Source organism: Bombina bombina, chromosome 3 (assembly GCF_027579735.1).
Source record: "Bombina bombina isolate aBomBom1 chromosome 3, aBomBom1.pri, whole genome shotgun sequence".
Lineage (NCBI taxonomy): Eukaryota > Metazoa > Chordata > Amphibia > Anura > Bombinatoridae > Bombina > Bombina bombina.
In genome coordinates, this window is record NC_069501.1 from 998,866,187 (window position 1) to 998,886,971 (window position 20,785).

Sequence of the window (20,785 nt, forward strand, 5' to 3'; positions counted from 1 at the left end):
TGCCTTTTCTCTCAGGGCATTTTTACCGTTTTTCACCACTAGAGGGTGTTGGTTCATGTGTGTCATATAGATAACACTGCTCACGCACGTGGAGTTCAGGTGAGCCAGCTCTGATTGGCTATAATGGATGTCTGTCAAAAGAACTGAAATAAGGGGGCAGTCTGCAGAGGCTTAGATACAAGGTAATCAAAGAGGTAAAAAGTTTATTTAAATAACCGTCTGTTGTGCAAAACTAGGGAATGGGCAATAGAGGGAATATCTATCTTAATTTAAACAATAAAAATTCTGGTGTAGACTGTCCCTTTAAGAAGAAGAATTGCAATCAGAGGTATTGAATAGGGACAACAAGATAAGATCTCCATATTCGTCCAGTAGTTAAATATCAAAACAATAAAAAAAAGCTATTACTGTAAAATGATATATAGTGAAAATAAGGCTATTGTCATGTTACATAATTCTGCACATAGTGCAGAATTACGTAACATTTTCCCCAACATTTACTGTCCCTTAAAAAGGGACAGTCTACTTGAAAATGTTTGTTTAAAAATACTCTTTACCCATTCCCAGTTTTACATAACCAACAGTTATATTAACACACTTTTTACCTTGTACAGTATGTAAGTCTCAGCAGAGTGTCCCTTATCTCAGTTCTTTTGACTTACATTTTAGCCAATCAGTGCTGACTCATTTAGATAAGGTTGTGCTTATTTATGACACACTAACTAGCACTGTCCAAGTGAAAAACTGTCAAAATGTACAGAGATAACAGGCAGCCTTTAATAGTTTAATCAATTTGAGCCTACCTAGGTTTAGATTGGAAAGTTGTTAAACTTTCATGATCCAGATAGAGCATGCAATTTTAAATTGTGACTTGACTGTCTCACTAAAGAGGCCAGATATACTGGGTTGAATCACTGATTGATTCACCTATATTAAAAAAGGGATATGAAACCCAAATGTTTTCTTTCACGATTCAGATAGAGCATGCAATTTTAAGCAACGTTCTAATTTACTCCTGTTATCCAATTTTTCTATGTTCTCTACATTTAGCCGCCAATCAGCAAGCACTACCCAGGTTCTGAACCAAACATGGTCCAGCTCCTAAGCTTACATTCCTGCTTTTCAAATCAAGATACCAAGAGAAAGAAGAAAAATGTGATGAATAAATTAGAAAGTTTAAAATTGCATCTGAATCATAAGAAAAAAAATTGGGTTTCCTATACCTTTAAGGTATTTAAAACTGAATCGAATCTGTCATGTAGGGGAAACATGAGACATTTAGTCAAAGAGAAGACAACTTTGTTCATAAAAGCTAGCTCAATAGTAGTGTAGATCAGTAAATTCAGTTGCATCTCAAAAAGAACCTCAAAAACCAGCTGCTTCACAAAGAAAAAAAAAGGACTGTCAGAATATTTGCAGCATGAATGGCTGAAATGCATTATGGTCATTTCAATGAGGTCACAGTAAAGCTTTGGACTTCTTTCTTTACGTTTGTTTTAAAACCAAGCACAAAGGGGGGAAAAAAGCAGCATGCTGTAAACTACAAAGGAGGTTTTGTACAGTTCAGTGAACTGTGTAGAGGGGAACATTGCCATTGAACAATTATTGTTCAGACTAAGCTTATTCACACACACAAGATTAGCTGAGGGCATACGATTGAACCAGCTATCATTACAATAGTGTCTCATTCTTAAAATTAGATATACATTTTATTTACAGACACCTTCCATCAAATCTGACATTTTGAAATAAAAACAAAAGGTCACTGCCCTGCAGGCCAAATAGGACTCCTATGTTAAATGTAGTAATATGTTGAGGTCATTAGACAGCTGCACAAAATGCTAAGCTAGGTTTATACAGCATCTTACAGACAAGAGGCTCAGGGGCAGCAGACAAAAAAGTAATATTCTTGAAACATCACAATATAGCTTTTTTTGTAGTGTTTTGAGGGGAAATTCTAAAGTTTCCAATAAGGATGGTATACTGTATAATTAATAACCCAACTTTCCCACTAAAACTCTTCCAAAATGGCAACCTATTATCCCGAACGGAAATAGCAGTACATCCGATATTTAAAGGGACACTGAACCCAAATTTTTTCTTTCATGATTCAGATAGAGCATGCAATTTTAAGCAACTTTCTAATTTACTCCTATTAGCAATTTATTCATTCTCTTTCTATCTTTATTTGAAAAGCAAGAATGTAAGTTTAGAAGCCGGCCCATTTTTGGTTCACAACTTGTTTATTGGTGCTGTCCAGTCAGCAAGCACAACCCAAGTGCTGTCCAACGTCTGAACCAAAAAAGGCTGGCTCCTTAGCTTAGATGCCTTCTTTCTCAAATAAAGATAGCAAGAGAAAAAATAAAAAATAAAAGTAAAGTATAAAGTTGCTTAAAATTGCATGCTCTATCTAAATCATGAAAAAAAAAAAAATTGGGTTTAGTATCCCTTTAATCATTGGAATAGCCATCTCCCAACAGTCCCACTTTATCTCTAACCAACCATATAAAAAATATATCTCATGACATTATGGCATTTGCAAATCTGTGCTATATTTCCTTGTGTTCAAAATGTAAACTTTCTATCACCTATAAATTGTCACTCAATAGTGTTGCCATCTTACACTACAAAATGGTAAGAGGAATTGGAGCGTCCTATCCCTATAAAGGATTGGAAGTGAATTTTCCAGCAAATGAGTAAATCCTCGTCTTTCATGTCACTCATGGAAATTAACTTAACATTTTTATGTAGATGGTACATCACAACCTCCAGATTGGGACAGATTTACAAAACAGTTGCGACATCCTGCTGGAGAGGCTGTAAATAAAAAAGGAATGCAGCTCCACATTTGGTGGTCCACTATTCAAATTGAAACAGCTCTCTCATTACAGATTGAACTGAATCCTTTAATATTTCTTTATAAATCAACCCCCTATAATCAAAATGTATCTTTAGGCTCATTCTACTAAGTAACATGATCAATAGCGCAAAAACTTAAATAATGCTTAGCTGATAATTTTCTTTTCTTCTGACGGAGAGAGTCCACAGCTGCATTTGTTACTTTTGGGAATTTAGAACCTGGCCACCAGGAGGCAAAGACACTCCAGCCAAAGGCTTAAATCCTCCTCCCACTTCCCTCATCCCCCAGTCATTCTGCCGAGGAACAAGGAACAGTAGAAGAAATATCAGGATAAAAGGTGCCAGAAGAATAAATAACGACGCCCCACATAATAAAATCAGGTAAGCATAATTTAAAATTTTTCTTCTTAAATGGAAAGAGTCCACAGCTGCATTAATTACTTTTAGGAAAACATCCAAGCCACAGAGGACACTAAATGCCAAGATGGGAGGGAACAAAAGGCGGCCCATTCTGAGGGCACCAAGCCTGAAACCACTACCCAACTAAAACCCTGCTTCGTCCAAAGCCGAGAAAACAAAAAACAAAAAAAAAACACCACAAGGACAAGGACCCACAGATAGCCCAGAAGCCTAGCTAGAGACCGCAAAAACAGACTCAACTGAGCCAACAGTCCTCCAGGATACACCGTCGCCAAACAGTCCCTCACCACACACCCCTCACTAACAAAGGGAACACCAGCATAAACTCCCAAAGGGATAGGGCAAGGAAGAACCGAAGGTCACCACAAAATTGATAGAAGGAAAACCTCCAATAGCGAACGCAGCTCACAAAGACCCAAATGGGTCCTGACAAACAAGGGGAGGCTATGCTCAAGCAGAAACCAGAGGTTTAGGACCGGGCATCGGAACAGAGAAAACTCAACATCGTGCAAAGCACCGAAAGACAACTGAAGACTGAGTCCTCACATCGTCTTTAGAACGTAGACTACTAAAGTATTCCAACACCAAGGAACGTGAAACACGCAGCCATCTCAGGATGACACAGAAAGAATACTTGCTGAGAAGTAACAAGCAGCCAGCAAGAGAACAGATTGCAAAAAAAATAAAATAAAAAAAATATATATATATAAATAATAATAATAATAATAATAATAATAATAATAACTCCCACGCATAGAGCACGCTCTAGGCAATCTAAGCCGCCAGACCTACACATAGGTCTCCAAAAGGGGAAGCACAAAACCTCAACGAGGCCCAATGCACCCCCAAGAATGAGATTACAACCAGAACTCAAAGGTGGATTGGAACCCTGGACCATCTGCTTGCAAGCCCAGGGAGCTTGCCACTATGCCAACTTAGATCCTGAAGATGAAAACGCATCTCAGTACCTACTCCCAACCGGGCTAGCCCAAGCATCGGCAGGTCTAAACCAGGGGAACAGAAGAACCCACACCAGCTCAAAAACGAGCAGAAGAATGGCCAGCTCCATCCCAACAGAGCACGGGTGCCAACCCGACTCCTTAGGAACAGACAAGGCCGTAGACCCAAAGGAATCTAGCAAAGGGCCCAACATAGTCAACACTGAGCCAGCAAGACTCCAGATGGAACGAAACAACCCAGAGAAACACTCCTCTCTGAAGGTTAAGCTCTCAATTCCATTCTCCTGATCCAGGAGAATCCCCAAGAAAGGGACCACACCTACATAAAGAGGAGAATAAGCCCCCACCCTAAGAAAAAGGATGGGGCCAGAAAGGCAAAACACCTGCCCTCAAGAGACGAAGCCACAGGTGAAAGGAGAGATCAAATCTCCAACCTCAAACAAACTTGGAAGGAATCCCCCTAAAAAATGAGCTTGCTAACACACATTCAATGTGCAATAGTTGCAGCAGAGACACTGCAAACCCATTCGCCTGCAGAGCAGTGAATCCATAAGGTTACTACAGCAAGCTGACCAAGCAAAACAGACCATAAATTTGTATGTCAAGCCCAATCAACATTGGCACTCAGAAAACCTGGCCAAACATGACCAGGCAAATAAACTAAAAGGTCATAGCCCAAGTTCCTTGGAACTAGGGAACCCTGAATCAGCCACAGAGCCTAAAAGACCGGTAACAACCCGCAACAGGATCCACAAGGGAAAATGCTGAGAAAAGACTCAGCAACCGGAAGCACCATGGTGGAGAGGTACGAGCCCCCCAATTGTTTAAAACAATAACCGAGAACTTAACCGTCTGATATAAAAACCAGACCTACAGGGAGATATCAATGCAATATCCAGATCAACCCGGATAACGAGAATAACTCACAAGTCCCGACCCAAGGAAGAGACCCCCCATTGCCGACATCCAACGCTCCAAAGGAGCTAAGGCGTTAAAAGACATACAACGCCAGAGCCCGAAGACACAGAAACAGCCACAGGACCACAAGCAGGGAGAAACCTTGAGGCCAAAAAACACTCAAGCAAAGGCTGGTCTCCACATGGAAAAGGAGACAACGCAGCCCATCGTCCCAGAAATGGAACGGATAACTCCCTTAGGACAAGCCACAAGAAAACGGACAAAGTCTTAAAGTCTCAACTCAAGGAGGAGATCAACAGGAACCGTCCAAGGACACTAAAAAACTCCAAGGGCAAACCGCGGGACAAAAGGAACCAAGTCCTACATTCCTTTAACCCACACGGGAGAGAAACACTCCAGTCCTGACAGGATGTCGTCTACATCAGAGAGAGTCACAGCGGAACTTTAAAATAGGAGTGTACTAGTGAAGCACGGCAAAGCCCCTTTAAAAAGGGGCTCAATGCGCTGCTCATTTTATCAACCTCGAAAGGAGGAAAGGCTGAGTAGGCCTTGCCGGGGAACCAACTGCGACCCTCTGCTTGCGATAGTACAGAGTAGCCACGGTGCATTAGCACGTTGAGCTAGCTGTCGCACGAGCCCCAGCCGCTGAAAACAAGAGAACAAAGCTGAGGACTTTGCGCCAAAACCGGACCAAGCGTGACTGAACTAGGCCTCACGACAGAAGTTAACAGAACCCAATCAGGACCAACCTGAAACCAGGGCCATTACTGTCAAGGCCGCATATAAATCTCCCTGAACGGGGGAGAGCAACGGTCAACATAGGAATAAACATGTCCTAGAACCAATTTCCTCAGAAGTAACATAGCAAAATAATTATCGCGAGTATCAATTCCAGAAATTTATTTTTCAAGGAAAATATAACATGAGTTTTAACAAAATAAAATATCATACTAATCTGATAAAATAAAAGCAGGCACCCCTTAGGGTATCGCCTACGAAAAAAAAACAGCCAGCCCAAAAGGGACCCTGTTTTTCCAAGCTCAAAAGCTGGACGATACACAACTAACAAGACTATAAAAAGATTCGACATCCCCTTATATCTAATGCTGAAGGCTATTCAGAAGACGACTGAGGATTCTCCAACCCATCCACGATGGGCTCTGTTACCGACACCAACACATGCCTCAATAAGACACGAAGGCCCAGTCTATATAGAAAAGCACAGCATACCCCCACCAGAGCAAAAGATGCCTCCGGCCCCAAAGGTTGACCCCCCTGTAGACTCAGGGATAGTCGTTCCCCCAAAAAGCTGAAAAGGCCCCATGCCTGAAGAGCCCCGGAAACCAGAACATGAATAGTATCTTAAGCAACCCTCTGGAAGCTGTAATTCGCCAGCGCCAAGATTATGGACATGTGACATTGTGCCGAAACCCCCGGGGGAAACAAGCCACCTTCCGAAGGATAAGCAAAGTCTGGGTCACCTGCAAGCATAGTAAGAGAATGTTTAAGGGAACTCGCCACTCGGGGGGACAGAACCCCCAGAGGCAGATGGCTCAGCTGCCCCTTGATCCCCCGATCCGGAGGAATTGAGAACTCTAATACAGCATTCAGAACATAACTGGTAGGCTAGTATTATCCTGGCCAAAATGCATTCAGCCCAAGGAGTAGAAAATAAAACAGAGACGACCGTCTCCGCAAAATCAGATTCCTCCATAACTAGGATATTGATACAAGAATAGACCAGATAAAAAAATCTAAACGGCACCTGACACCCCCTGTGGCTGGGGCACTCACCACCTCCTATGTACCAGACACCAGCGGACCAGAATTTCTCTGTCGCCACACAGTCAGGAACACGGAAATGAAAAGCAAAACACATGACCACCCCGGCCACGAGGTGAGCCGTATAATCCAAAAAAGTGCACCCAACCAAAAGGCTGCGCAGCTTGAAAATCATGAGCCTAAAAAAACAATGCATAAGTAAGTTTAATAACAAACATTATTAACCCCCCCTGTTCAATAACCCCCCTCAGGAGATATTACCCTTGATTCCAAGATACTAAAGGAGTCTCACTGAGACCCTGATACATAATTGAGACCCGCGAGGTGGTAGCCCCTCGGGAAACATAATACAGTACATTTCTGAAGTAAAATGAAACGATCTTACCGGAATCTACGCTGTGGAACAGGAACACGGCCCTTCAAGTGTGACTGATAGCATCGCCTCCGCCATGGACTTGATAGAAGAAAGCAGGCAGCGAAACTCGTCAACGCCAATTACTTGTGGAGCTGTTAATATGAGTTAGGATGGTCTTGCAGAAAGACTCTCCCTGCATCTCCGGACTCTAACTTTCATCCATGCCCTCACTGAGGGGCTGACAGGATTACTTAAAACTCCTGTCTCATGTCGAAGAGTACTACCCTCCATAAGAGACGATTGAAAATCTGACACTTCTCTGCCAACCTCCTGGGACGAAAGGCAAAGAATGACTGGGGGATGAGGGAAGTGGGAGGAGTATTTAAGCCTTTGGCTGGGGTGTCTGCCGCCTCCTGGTGGCCAGGTTCTGAAATCCCAACAGTAATGAATGCAGCTGTGGACTCTTTCCATTTAAGAAGAAAATACTGAACTAAACTTAGATGATTCTCACTATGTTTTTTGTGGGAAGAATATATATATATTGTTAAATAACCTACACTGTTGATTTGGGGACAATATTAACATTTCTGTAATATGATACCTATGCTGAATTAGATAGTTATCCCTCCCTTTTCTAACTCTTTCCTTTGTACATGTATTATATTGCCTTAGACTGAATGACTGGAATCACTATGTAACATTTTATAATTTCATTTTGTTAGCAAAATAAGAAATGACTCTGTACCTTTCAACAACAATATTTTGTTTAATTCAATAAAAAACAAAATATAGACAGTGTACTACGCATTGTGGGTTTACTATAGAATTATATCAGAAAATTCTACTAAAGTACGATGAAGAATGTCACAGTAATTGGTGTTGTGTACTTTCTCAAGAGGCTAAAACCAGCTTGCTCTAACAGCTTCACAGAATCAGTTTAAAATATTTAAAAATAAAGTAAGATTTAAATCTGCAGGTATTTTGGAGCAATGTTAAATTACCATTTGAAATAAAAAATTAAAAAGTTTTACAAAATTCAATGAACACCTAGTTGATTTTAATTATGGAAACCTTTCTACCTTTAAGGTTCAGAAAGTTGGTAAATTTCTATGATTATTCATGGATGCAGAGGTTTATTCACTTGCTGAAGTACTAGCATGTTCTAAACCATTGTTTTACTGCAAGTTGAGACCTACCTGACTGCTCCTGAACGGCCTCAGACTGTGCCGTCTCCGTCAGAGAAGCCTCACTTGTCACTTCAGGATTGTGGAGAACAGACTTTTTCTCCTCCGCTGCCACCACTTCTTCTGCAGGAGCAACATGCTCCTCCCCAGAGGATGAGGGAGAAGTTACTGAAACAGCAGCAGCAAGTGAATATGCGACTCCACGCTATTATTCCCGTAACCACACGCTTAAGAGTCACACACATGAGAACTTAAAAAGGGACCTCAATCTTTTATTTCACCAATGCATACCAAAATTATGGTGGATGGGGAGGCAACCTGTAGTTTTAAACAATGCGTCATCTTTTTTTTATTTTTTTATTTATTTTGTAACCCCATATTGCAATCTGAAGAGCACACCTATGCCTTGAAGAGAAAGCAAGGTATTGCATACTATGCAGTATGCGCTGGTGAAATAAAACCGTACAATACTGTCTTTTAAAGGGACATCAAACAGTAAATAAATGATATATAGAATGATCTATTCAATGCAAAGATTAACCGAAGAATAAGATGCAGCACTATATTAAAAAAAAAAACAAAAAAAAAAAAAAAAAATAATATGTTTTAACTGCTAGGACAAACAACCAATGACTGAAGTATACCAGTGTACATCTGCAGTGTCAATTTCTGCTTCTAACAGGAGCTGGAAATCTCACAAATTTCAGAAGTCAACAGGATCAGGGGAGAATTTTTTTTTAACATTTCAGATTGCATATTAAAAAAAAAAAAAGTTTAATGTCCCTTTAAGGAGGAGGAATTGTATACAGGAGAACAAAACACAAAGGAGTGTCAAGTGTGGGTTAAGAGAAATTATAGCAACACACCTTTATTAGAGGAAAAAAACACTTCAAACCACAAAAGTTAAAAAAGCCTATTTTGTACTGAAGTCACACGTTGGATATTCCCATACTAAGATGGATGGAAACAAGTTATGTTGACGTCAAATTAAACCCACATACAAGTGAATGTGAAATGCATAGGTTTCTTGTGCTGCGTGCAGTCACGCCAGATGCCTGAGCTTGCTGTGAGTGCTGGCAACTAGAAACTAGTTGCCATAAAGCTTGTGATAACTTCTCAGAAGTATTTTTCCAAATGCAAACATACTGCAAAAAAAGTGAATCTGAAATGTACTACAGCTCATATCAAATTCTCTCATGTCATTACTATTATGCAGCTAGCTATCATGCAACTTGTCCAATGTGGCATTTTATTATCTAACATGCAGTGTTAGACTGGGCACCTGATCACGCTTTTTCAGAAAGTATACTCGGCATTCAATTTAAAAGACTTTAAGAAAAAAAACAAATATATATATATTTATATATTAATTACACGCCCACCCCATTTCTACAAAGGACCCTCAACGCTGTCCATTAATATGTAAAGCACACACTTGCAAGCCCCTACATGCACAACCTGTCTTTACTACATCAAGACAGTTTCAGCAGAGGCTTAGGAACATACTCTGCCCATAGTAAACAAGGCAAGTTGTAGGTCTGATAATGAATTTCACTGGGAAGTGCAGCAGGCATACACTTGGTATATTCAAGGAATAATGAACAGAGGCTTGGCAGTGCATTGTACATGTCAACGGGACAGGCAGTACTAGTGGGTAAAATAAAAAACTACCTAGAGACATGAAACCCAAATATTTTCTCTTTCAGGATTCAGATAGAGCATGCAATTTTAAACAACTTTCAAATTTGCTTCCTTATATTTAATTTGCTTCCTTCTCTTGTTATCCTTTGCTGAAAGGTTTATCTAAGTAAGTTCAGGAGCAAAATAAATATATATAATTTTAAATAAATAATAAATTATTGATCACTTCAAAAAAAAAAAAAATTGACACCATTACAAAAGAGATCTGCACCTCGCAAACCCAGCGATCCTACCCACCCCTTCTATTAACAAAAATATATGCTACTTCCCTCCTGTAACAGAGGAAGAAGTCTCTGCACTCCTATCCTTGGCTCATCTCACAACCTGCCCACTTGACCCTATTCCTTCACGACTTATTCTCTCTCTGCTTCACTAACACCTACCCTAACTCATCTCTTTAACTAATCTCTCACTGCTGGCACATTTCCTGACACATTCAAGCATGTGTCAATCATACCAATCGACCGGTCTCCTTACTTCCCTTTGCTTCAAAATTATTGGAACGACTAGTCTATAATCGGCTAACTCAATTTCTCACAACTAACTCCTTACTTGATCCACTACAATCTGGTTTCCGCCCTAAACACTCAACAGAAACCGCTCTTGCTAAAGTAACAAATGACCTGTTATCAGCCAAAGCAAAAGGCCATTACTCCTTTCTAATTCTTCTTGACCTGTCCGCAGCTTTTGACACAGTTGACTATCCTCTCCTCCTAAAAATACTACATTAATTTGGCATCCGAGACACAGCCCTCTCCTGGGTTTGCATCATATCTTTCAAACCGCTCGTTTTCAGTTTCTTTTAACAACATATCTTGTGATCCTATGCCTCTCTCAGTTGGAGTACCGCAAGGCTCTGTCTTGGGCCCCTTGCTTTTCTCTCTTTATACATCCTGCCTTGGAAAACTTATAGCCTCCTTTGGATTCCAGTACCACCTATATGCTGATGATACCCAAATCCATCTTTCCTCTCCTGATATCTCTCCCTCTTTACTCAACCAGATTTCTGACTGCCTCTCTGCAATGTTCTCTTGGATGTCACACTACTTCCAACTCAATCTGTCCAAAACTGAGCTGCTTCTTATCCCCCCCCTCTTCAAGACATCCGACACCTGACATTTCTCTGATGGTTGGAGACTCTATTCTCAACACCTCACCCCAGGTCCGCTGCCTTGGGGTCACACTAGACTCAGAACTCACATTCAACCAAAATATACAAACGCTTACCAAATCCTGCCGTTCACACCTACGCAACATTTCCAGAATTGGTTCCTTCCTTACTGAAAAAAAAACAACAATTCCCTCATCCTGTCACGCATTGATTATTGCAATCTACTCCTAAATGGCCTTCCAAAACACCGCCTCTCCTCCCTCCAATCAATTATGAATGCTTCTACTAGACTCATCCACCTAAGTTGACGATCTACATTAGCTGCTCCGCTCTGCCAGTCTCTACACTGGCTCCCCGTACACTCCAGAATACAATTTAAAGTATTAGCCCTAACCTACAAAGCACTCAACAGTCTAACTCCCAACTATATTTCCTCTCTCATCGTGAAATATTCCCCATCCCGTCCTCTTCGATCAACCTCTGACCTACGTCTCTACACTCCTGTTATCTCTACGTCCCACTCCCGCCTCCAAGACTTTGCACGTGCTGCTCCTGTCCTCTGGAACTCTCTACCCCGCTCCATTAGACTGTCGCCAACCTTGTATAGCTTCAGACGATCCTTGAAAACCCACCTATTCAGAGAGGCTTACCATCTCTCCTCCATCCCGCATCCGAACCAAACTAATACCTGAACTGCCTGACTCACTGCTCCAAATACAACCGATGTAACAAGCTACCCCAACCTTATGTCTCTGCACCCTAAACCTAAAGGCTGTGAGCTTTCCGGAGCAGGGCCCTCTTCCTCCTGTGCCAGATTTGTTTTAGTTTTGTTATGTTTTGTATTTTATCACAAATCTTTGTCATTGTATACCCCTATCATCGTACCCAGCGCTACACAAAAATATATATATATATATATATACACACACACATACATACACACATACTGATTGTCATTGGCTCATGTGTTCAGTTAGAAACCAGTAGTGCATTGCTGCTCCTTCATCAAATTATACCAAAAGAATGAAGCAAATTTGAAAGAAAAGGTGTGGGTTTCATGTCCCTTTGAGCATGGCCCCAATAAACCCAATTTTTTTCTTCCATGATTCAGATAGAGCGTGCAATTTTAAGCAACTTTCTAATTTACTCCTATTATCAATTTTTTTGGTCTCTTGCTGAGAATTTGAGTTTAGTGTCCCTTTAAAATAATACTCATATGCTAAATCGCTTGAAACCGATGCAGTATAACTGTAAAAATCTGACAGGAAAATATCACCTGAGCATCTCTATGTAAAAAAGGAAGATATTTTACCTCACAATTTCCTCAGCTCAGCAGAGTAAGTTCTGTGTTAAAAAAAAAAATTAAAAAAAAAATAATAATATATATATATATATATATATATATATATATATATATATATATATATATATATATATATATATATATATATATATACACATACATATATATACACATACACACACACACTTCAGCTGCAGGTAAAAAAAAAAAAAAAAGAAATGAACAGCAGCCAATCAGCAGTGCTGAGGTCATGAACTCCTTTACTGTGATCTCATGAGATTTCATAGTAAACCTCCTTAAACTGAATAGGGAAATAAGATGTGTGCACGTAAGCTCACTCCCTTAGCTGTCCCGGGACAGACATACTGGTTTGCTACTTAGAAGTCCTTGACAATGGGATGTGGCTATGGAGGAATTTTTGAGGTAAAATATCTTTCTTTTTTACATAGAGATGTTCAGGTGATATTTTCTAGTCAGCTTTTTACAGCAATGCTGCATCACTTTCAAGTGTTTCAATATTTGGGTATCATGGCCCTATAAAGTTATATTTATAAAATGAACCAAAATTTCTGACTAATACATTGTTAAATTCCCTCTTATACAAAAGAAAAACCTATAACAGCCCTTTAAAAACACAGTCAATATTGCTGTAAATGCTTATTGCAGGCTGAGGAGATTTTAATTCTTACAAATATGCTTTTAAAAAAATGAAAACCATCTTCCAAACTTCTGCTCACTCCTTAGCGACATAACCTACCTCTTCTTTAACTTTAAGGATTTTATAAGTGTGGTTTTAAACCCCAACTAAGATTATTAAAATTGGTGATTAATCCTCTAGCTGTGTACCGGAAAATATGGACTGAATTTTTATCTTTAAAAATCTGTCATATATGAAGGGCCAATAAGACAAAATACTGCAGAACGTTTAGGCTGATGCAAAAAGCAAAGACTCAACAAAATTTGTTCAAAATTTAAGAGCCAGACAATTTATGACCAAGAAATTTTTATGATTGTACATGATATATGTTCACAAAACCATAATATAACCTCATGGTGGCCAGAAAGAAAAATAACAGGTTAAACAATTAAAGTGAAAGTAAATTTAATTATATATGAATATGGCTATGGTTTCATCTATTCTAATTTAGTGTAGTCGCTAACTTTTTTTTTTTATCTTAACTTTTTTTTATACATATTTATATTATTGCAATCTAACCTCTCGCAACGTTCCTACACCCCCTAGCTTTCTTCTGGATTTATGGTTCTAACTATTGCCAGCTGTCCCACCCGCCATATTAGTCCTCAAGCATGCTCGTTTACGATCCACTAATTTATGCGCATTTGCAGTACTAAGCTCTATTCGTCCGATCACTGGCTCAGTGTGAATGCTGTGACGCAAGTATAGGATTCCCTTTTAATTAAATTTGCATGCGGCTATCATGAACGGGTTTCAAGAGAGATGGCACTCAGAGTTAGCCGCATGAGCATTGAAATCAGGGGGCGGATAATGAACCGATTTGGACGCCACTGGGGGAACCAGTTAGATATCACTGGATTCGTCACAGCTAAGTGGGAAAAAAAAATGTATGCGGGTGGAGGAACGTCGAGTGACTTTGGCAAACAAAAACGTATTTAGAAAACGATCTGAAGAAATTGATGAATTAAAGTGAGGTTTATTTGTAATCTATTTATTACATCTGGATAACGAATAGCCTTACTTTACTTTCACTTTAATATGCCCATGCTCGAGTTAATTAACATTAAATACAAGTTAACAAAATGTTCAATGCAAATTAAAACTAAAACATAAATTAGAATAAAAGATTATTTCATGGCCTAGTTAACCTAAAACAGGTATCCCAGATATATATCTATATATCTAAAATAAATAAAAATAAAAAAAATCAAGTTTTCCCCTACTCAGATAAACAGGTCCAATAGAGATTAACACAACACATGTCTGGGGGAAAAATAGAATTCTCACTCTTACTGTATCACACTGATCGATCTCCTTATTCACACATTATAGCCTAATACAGGAGATAGAGATAGATATATATATATATATATATATATATATATATATATATATATATATACATACATACATACACTGTACTGTGCTGTCATGCCATGCCTTCTACAAACTATACATGACATATTGACATTCATTCACAAACAATCATGATTGTCTGTGAATGAATGTCAATGTCATGGTTGTAAATGATGCCTGATGAGCCTGTCACATACCTACGAATATTTCAAAATTTGAAAGAGGGACACCCCCGCACTGTTGTCAGTCTGCCGCAGCACACCTGAGGATCTCTCACGGCACAGTAGTGTGCCACTGCACACTGGTTGAAAAACACTGCTTTAAATGGATACACAATTCTTCATTTTCTTGATGATCACCTCATGAATCATTTCTTCCTATCAACCAGGAACAATACTACACTAACTTGCTCTGAACTGTACCCCAACGTACCTGGTCTATACAGCTACAATGACGCTTCTTTTTAAAAAATATTTACCATTACGTTATGGTAAACTTAACGCCATTCCTCTGCCTGCATCTCCTATTCTGTTTAGCATATCAATGACAAATCCTACTTCCCCAATCGTCGTGTGCCCCCTTTGGCATCCTGCTTGTGGAGCACACAATGATTAGAGGAAGCTGGATTCATCATCAATATACTAAATAAATAGGAGATGCAGGCGGAGGAATGGCGGTATGTTTACCAGAACGCAATGGTAAATATTTAAAAAAAAAAAAAAAAAGAAGACTCTTTGTAAAAGTTTAATGAATTAAAGTGCCCCTGTTTTAGAGATTATTTTTAGATACTGGGCAGTAATTCATTACTTTACAATCACTTTAAACAACTTTTCAGTTTACTTCTTTTATCAATGTTTCTTTATTCTCTTAGGATCCTTTATTGAAGCAGCAATGCAATTGGCAACTAGTTGAACACACAATGACAACAGGCCTATATGCGCAGATGCCAATCAACAGTTTGCTCCTGAGCCTGCCTACCTAGGTATGCTTTTCAAAGGATACCAAAAGAATGAAGCAAATTAAAATGTGGAGTCACCAATCAGCAGCTCCAGAGCTTACCTTGGTATCCTCCAACAAGGGATAAAAAGAAAACAAAATTCCATAATAGAAGTAAATTGGAAAATTATTTAAAATCACATGCTATGTCTGAATCGTGAAAGAAAAAAAAATCATGTCCCTTTAATCTCTAACATCCACAGCTCTGTGATGTTGTCATGGAGGAGTGGAAAAGGACTCCAGTGGCAACCTGTGAAGCTCTGGTGAACTCCATTGCCCAAGAGGATTAAGGCAGTGCTGGAAAATAATGGTGGCCACACAAAATAGACACTTTGGGCCCAATTTGGAAATTTCCACTTAGGGGTGTACTCACGTTTGTTGACAACAGTTTAGAGATGAATGGCTGTGTGTCGAGTTATTTTTAGGGGACAGCAAATTTACACTGTTAAAGTGACCACACTGAAGAAATTACACTTTGTCACATGAAAAGACAGAATAAAATATTTACAAAAATGTGAGGGGTGTACTCACTTTTGTGGGATACTGTAGATCAGTGACTGCTATTCACACATACTGATTTTTATTGGCTTACCGGTCAGCATTCAGCTCAGTAGCAGAAATGTATTTTGACATTGGAGTTGACTGTGTTTAACTCCTTTGTGGAGGAAGGGTTGGGTTCGTGGAAGGGTTAAACATAGTAAGAAACATTAGGGCTATAGTGAAAATGAACCGTGCAAGAACAGGACTTTTCAATCATCCCAGAAGAATCAGTCTGGGTTAATTTAACCACCACCAGAGGCTTTGAAGCAATGGTCTTATGGCTGCTGCTTCTTAACTTTTGCACACAAGCTTTATAAATGGAGCCCAGAAAATGGAATGTTTAAAACACACATTTTTGTATTTTTTTTTGTATATACACATTCACCTAAGCCGACAGTGTTAAATACTTGTATGCAAAGTCAACCTGAGCTGTTCGTGGCTTGCTGGTTGTCTAAGCGGAAAGAAAAAGCTACTGGACATGTTTTTGTCAACATAAGGAATAAAAATCCTGTAAAATTACCGAATTTACATGCACGCAGTAGAGCTCCAAAGTAACAGTCTCTTCCCAAATATAACCAGAAAGTGAGCCAGGTGAGCTACCACAGAGGAAACCCTGTGTGACAGGTGGGACTTGATGCAACAAGACTGATACTTTTCATTTAAAAATGTATGGAACAATACACATTTAAAATAAAGACACACACACACACACACATAGGCAGAAGGGGTTATTTTAGTAGAACTGAGCATAAATTAAAAGGTAAGTTTTAGAGCGGTTTCACTTCAAAATCAGGAATCAAAGTTCCTTTTAAATAATTCCATAGATTCAGACTAGCATTTGAATAACTACAATTTACCATTAATTTAATACAGGTCTCGACAAACCGAGAATTTTACCCCTGGCTCCTAACTTTTTGGAGTATTCTCCATATATCTATATACAAATACTACAAGGTCTTAAAAGTATGTTTGCGCCAAAATATTTTAAACAGATTTGTCGACCCCCATTTTAATAGCAGATATGTTTCTGCTAGATGAAAATTGTAACAAACCCTTTTTAGAAGCCCTAAACTGCCTAAGGATTCTGTAAAGGATAAACGATTTTTAGATGTCTAATGTGGTTCTCAAAAACCCTAACATATTTCTTTAAATGCTTACAAAGGTCGAGCTGTAAAATCAGGTGTCCATGTCCACTTTCAAGCATGACAAAGCTCTATCTCAACTATTACAGTAAGTTAGTAAGCAAACACCGTGCCCAACTGTAGAAACAAGTACAAGGTTAAACCATTGTGCAAAGTGCCCCAGTTCCGCACCGCAAAACATTGACGCTCCACTCATCCACCATATACACTCCATAAGCCTTTATATAACTGAAAATCAAATTGAGCGTTTAATAAAACGATTTAGTGTGTGTATATAAATATATATATAATAAAAAAGTATCATTGCTCAATGCAATACTCTTGTTATTTTGATAGATAGACACACACCAGAATATCCTTAGATTTACATAATGATAGATACTTTTTTTTTCTGCTATAGGAGTGGATTGTTGGTTGAAGGTGCTTCAGTAACTGTGAAGCAACATAAACAGGCATTGCTGCACTCACCTGTCTCAGCCTGAGGCTGGTGGAGTTCCTGCTCTGTGGCTGGGACTGTTTCGGTGGCTTCACCAGGCATTTCTGAACAAAAATAAAGCAAAATTTTAATAAAATAAAAATATTTAATAGCTAGTTTCAGCATATCATTTTTATTGATAAAAGAACAAGCTTTGAATTGCAATCAATTTGATCTATTTCAGAAGCAAAAATATATATATTTTCATATACTCTAAAAACCATATTGACATAAGGTTAAAAATACACTAAGAAATAGTGGTCCACTTAATTGTCATCAGGTATATAGTTCCTGTGGCTCCCAGAAAATATATTTCTAATACTCTTACCAGCTAATATAATGTTAATATTAAAGGGACACGTCAAAATTAAACTTTTGTAATTCAGAGACAAAATGTGCAGTCTTTTATATTTACCACTTTTTGAGTCATCAGCTCCTCAAGAGCATGTGCAAGAATTCACAGAATATACGTATATGCATTTGTGATTGGCTGTCACATGATACAGGAGGAGTTGAAATAGACATAACTGAAATTTGTCAGAACAAAATCTAGTCGTCTGAATTTCAGACTAACTGCTAGCTAATGCATGGTCTTTTCTATCATGCATTTGTTGATTATGCAAATCGAGTGAATTTACTTGTCTTGTAAGAAAAGGACATTATGATGGTGTAATTATTTGACAGTTAAAGTCAACCATAGCGTTTGTGAAACGCTAGGGTTGACTGTTGAAACAAATAAAGGGCACATTAATTCATGAAGTATAAGAGACTTCATGCAGAAAGTGCCTTTATTTGCTTCAACCGTTCTTAGCTGCTACGGCAGCCCACAGCCAAAATATTTTATGCTAAGAGGTTACGTTTTCGCCTCTTAGCCAATAGCCGTGCGGTAAATCCGGTTTGGCACCCATGGGAGCAGGATTTACTGTGCAGCGATTGGCTAAGAGGTGAAAACGTCACCAGTTAGCAAAAACAAAATTTATGCCGTGGGCTGCTGTAACAGCTAAGAACAGCAAACGGTTAAAACGAATAAAGGCACTTTCTGCATGAAGTATCTTATACTTCATAAATGAAAGTGCCCTTTATTTGTTTCAAAAATGCTATGTTGACTTTCACTTTAATACAAATGATTTATACATGTTTGTATATTTCTGAAAGTATTTATGGAAGATGCAATACTACAATTTAAGAACCAATTTATTCCCAAAAACTGTGGAGCAGCAATTACAGCTAACAGAGACCACAAACACTATTTTAAATGGATAGGATGAGGACATTTCAATAAACTTATATGGTGTACTGATGTCATTAAAGGGACAGTTTATCCAAAAATTTTAACCACATGAATTTGTTCCCAACTAATAATTTTACCTGACTGCATGTATTAAATTGTTTACAAATAGATCCTTTACCCTTATTTCAACATTTGAAATAGTTTATTTAGACTGTGGTATTACAACCAATACTGAAAGTTTGTATACTTAAGTATAGGCTATGGAAAAGTTGTGTAAACATATCCAGCAGAAGAAATGACACCCAGTGGGGTGTAGGAGAGGTTTTAAAATATTAATTTGCCATTGTCCTCTCTAAGTATTGGGCTTCGGTATACAAAGATGAAGCATGTGTGTACATAAAGTGATAAAATAATATCTGACCTATACATGCAAGTTCAAATCATTTTAGTGGGCTGCAGTCTCAAAGAATGCAGATATGTCATATACACAAACATAAAGAAACAATTTATCATGCATTTTATTTGTAATATGCGCTGGTATAACAAGTCATTGAATTAAGGGAAAACTATTTTACAGTTCACTGTCCTTTAAGACCCAATAATTAATTTGTCCAGTGCTGACAATTAATACATATAGAAAAAGAAAATAAAGTTATTGAATGAGAACAGCGTTATGTTTATAGGATGTGATCTTTTAATATGTTTTGCAATTGAAGTTCCATTAAAAGTTGTCGTAAGTTATTTAGCATTGGGGGGGGAAATTATGTACAGTGGCAAATAATGCAGTAGTGTTGGACATGGGTGGTTGTACGATTGCACAGACATGACCTCGCATTTTCGGTAGCCTGTCACGGAAAAGTCAGTTCATCAGAGGCTTTTGCAGACAGACACCCGTCAATATTTTGTAAACTTATTTAGTTTGAATGATGGATCAGCTTATACATCAGTACCGTAAAAGCATATGAGGAGATGTGTTTAAAGTCATACGAGTTATATAGTTTATTATATTGCATGCTGAACTAATCACTAAAGTGACACTACAGAGAAGGCCCGGCACACAGCATGTCACTGCAACAACACCACCACCCCGACCACAAGGCCTCACACTACACAAATATATAGGCAGAAGTTGGGCTGCCGCAGGGTACGGTATACGGCCTTACACCCCGGCAATCGCACTTCTCTCCAACATCCTCGTTTCATGTTCCCTCTCAACGTCCCTGCTCACTTCCCAGCACCTTTAACTTGTTTGTACCCCTCGAAAGTGTACCATATAAAGATTCACGGGCGCTACACTTTCTACCCTTTCTCCTGTATCTCACCGGGCACACAACTTCCCTGTATCGCCGAGGATGATAAAAGATTGCAGTAAGAGACACTTACTGTGTGAGGATGTTTGATCCAAGATGGCTGAAGAAAGAACGCCTGAAGCTAATTACTTCCGGAATATCGAGGCGTTACTACGAACTATTTCCGGAGCACCGTCTAAGTCTTCACCTGCTGCTGAGGCATTAGTGAGAAATGTATGCTTTATATGGACATGTCGTCTCAAGTTGTATGCAGACTTTATTCAATTACTCTTTCTAAATGTAGGAAGCAAAACAAAATTAATAAAAAGGAGTTCCAGTGCATTCTAATATAAATATACAGTCGCACCCCAAAGTGTTAGCACATAATCATACAAATGAATGTGACAGATCATACATTTATCGTACAAACGTTTGTATAAAAAAAACTGAACGATATATCCCATTAG

General features: G+C 38.8%; 1 protein-coding gene across 1 annotated transcript in view; it reads right to left on the minus strand.

Annotated features, from left to right (window-relative positions):
- Positions 1-20,429, minus strand: part of LOC128652582 (mucin-2) — an 87,361-nt gene extending 66,932 nt beyond the window's left edge. The window contains exons 1-3 of the mRNA XM_053705513.1: positions 20,352-20,429; positions 17,792-17,863; positions 8,490-8,645 (exon numbers count right to left, since the gene is read on the minus strand). Coding sequence (XP_053561488.1) covers positions 8,490-8,645; positions 17,792-17,861 — 226 coding nt within the window. The 5' untranslated portion in view covers positions 17,862-17,863; positions 20,352-20,429. The remainder of the gene's footprint in view (positions 1-8,489; positions 8,646-17,791; positions 17,864-20,351) is intronic.
- Between the last annotated feature and the right edge of the window lie 356 nt (positions 20,430-20,785).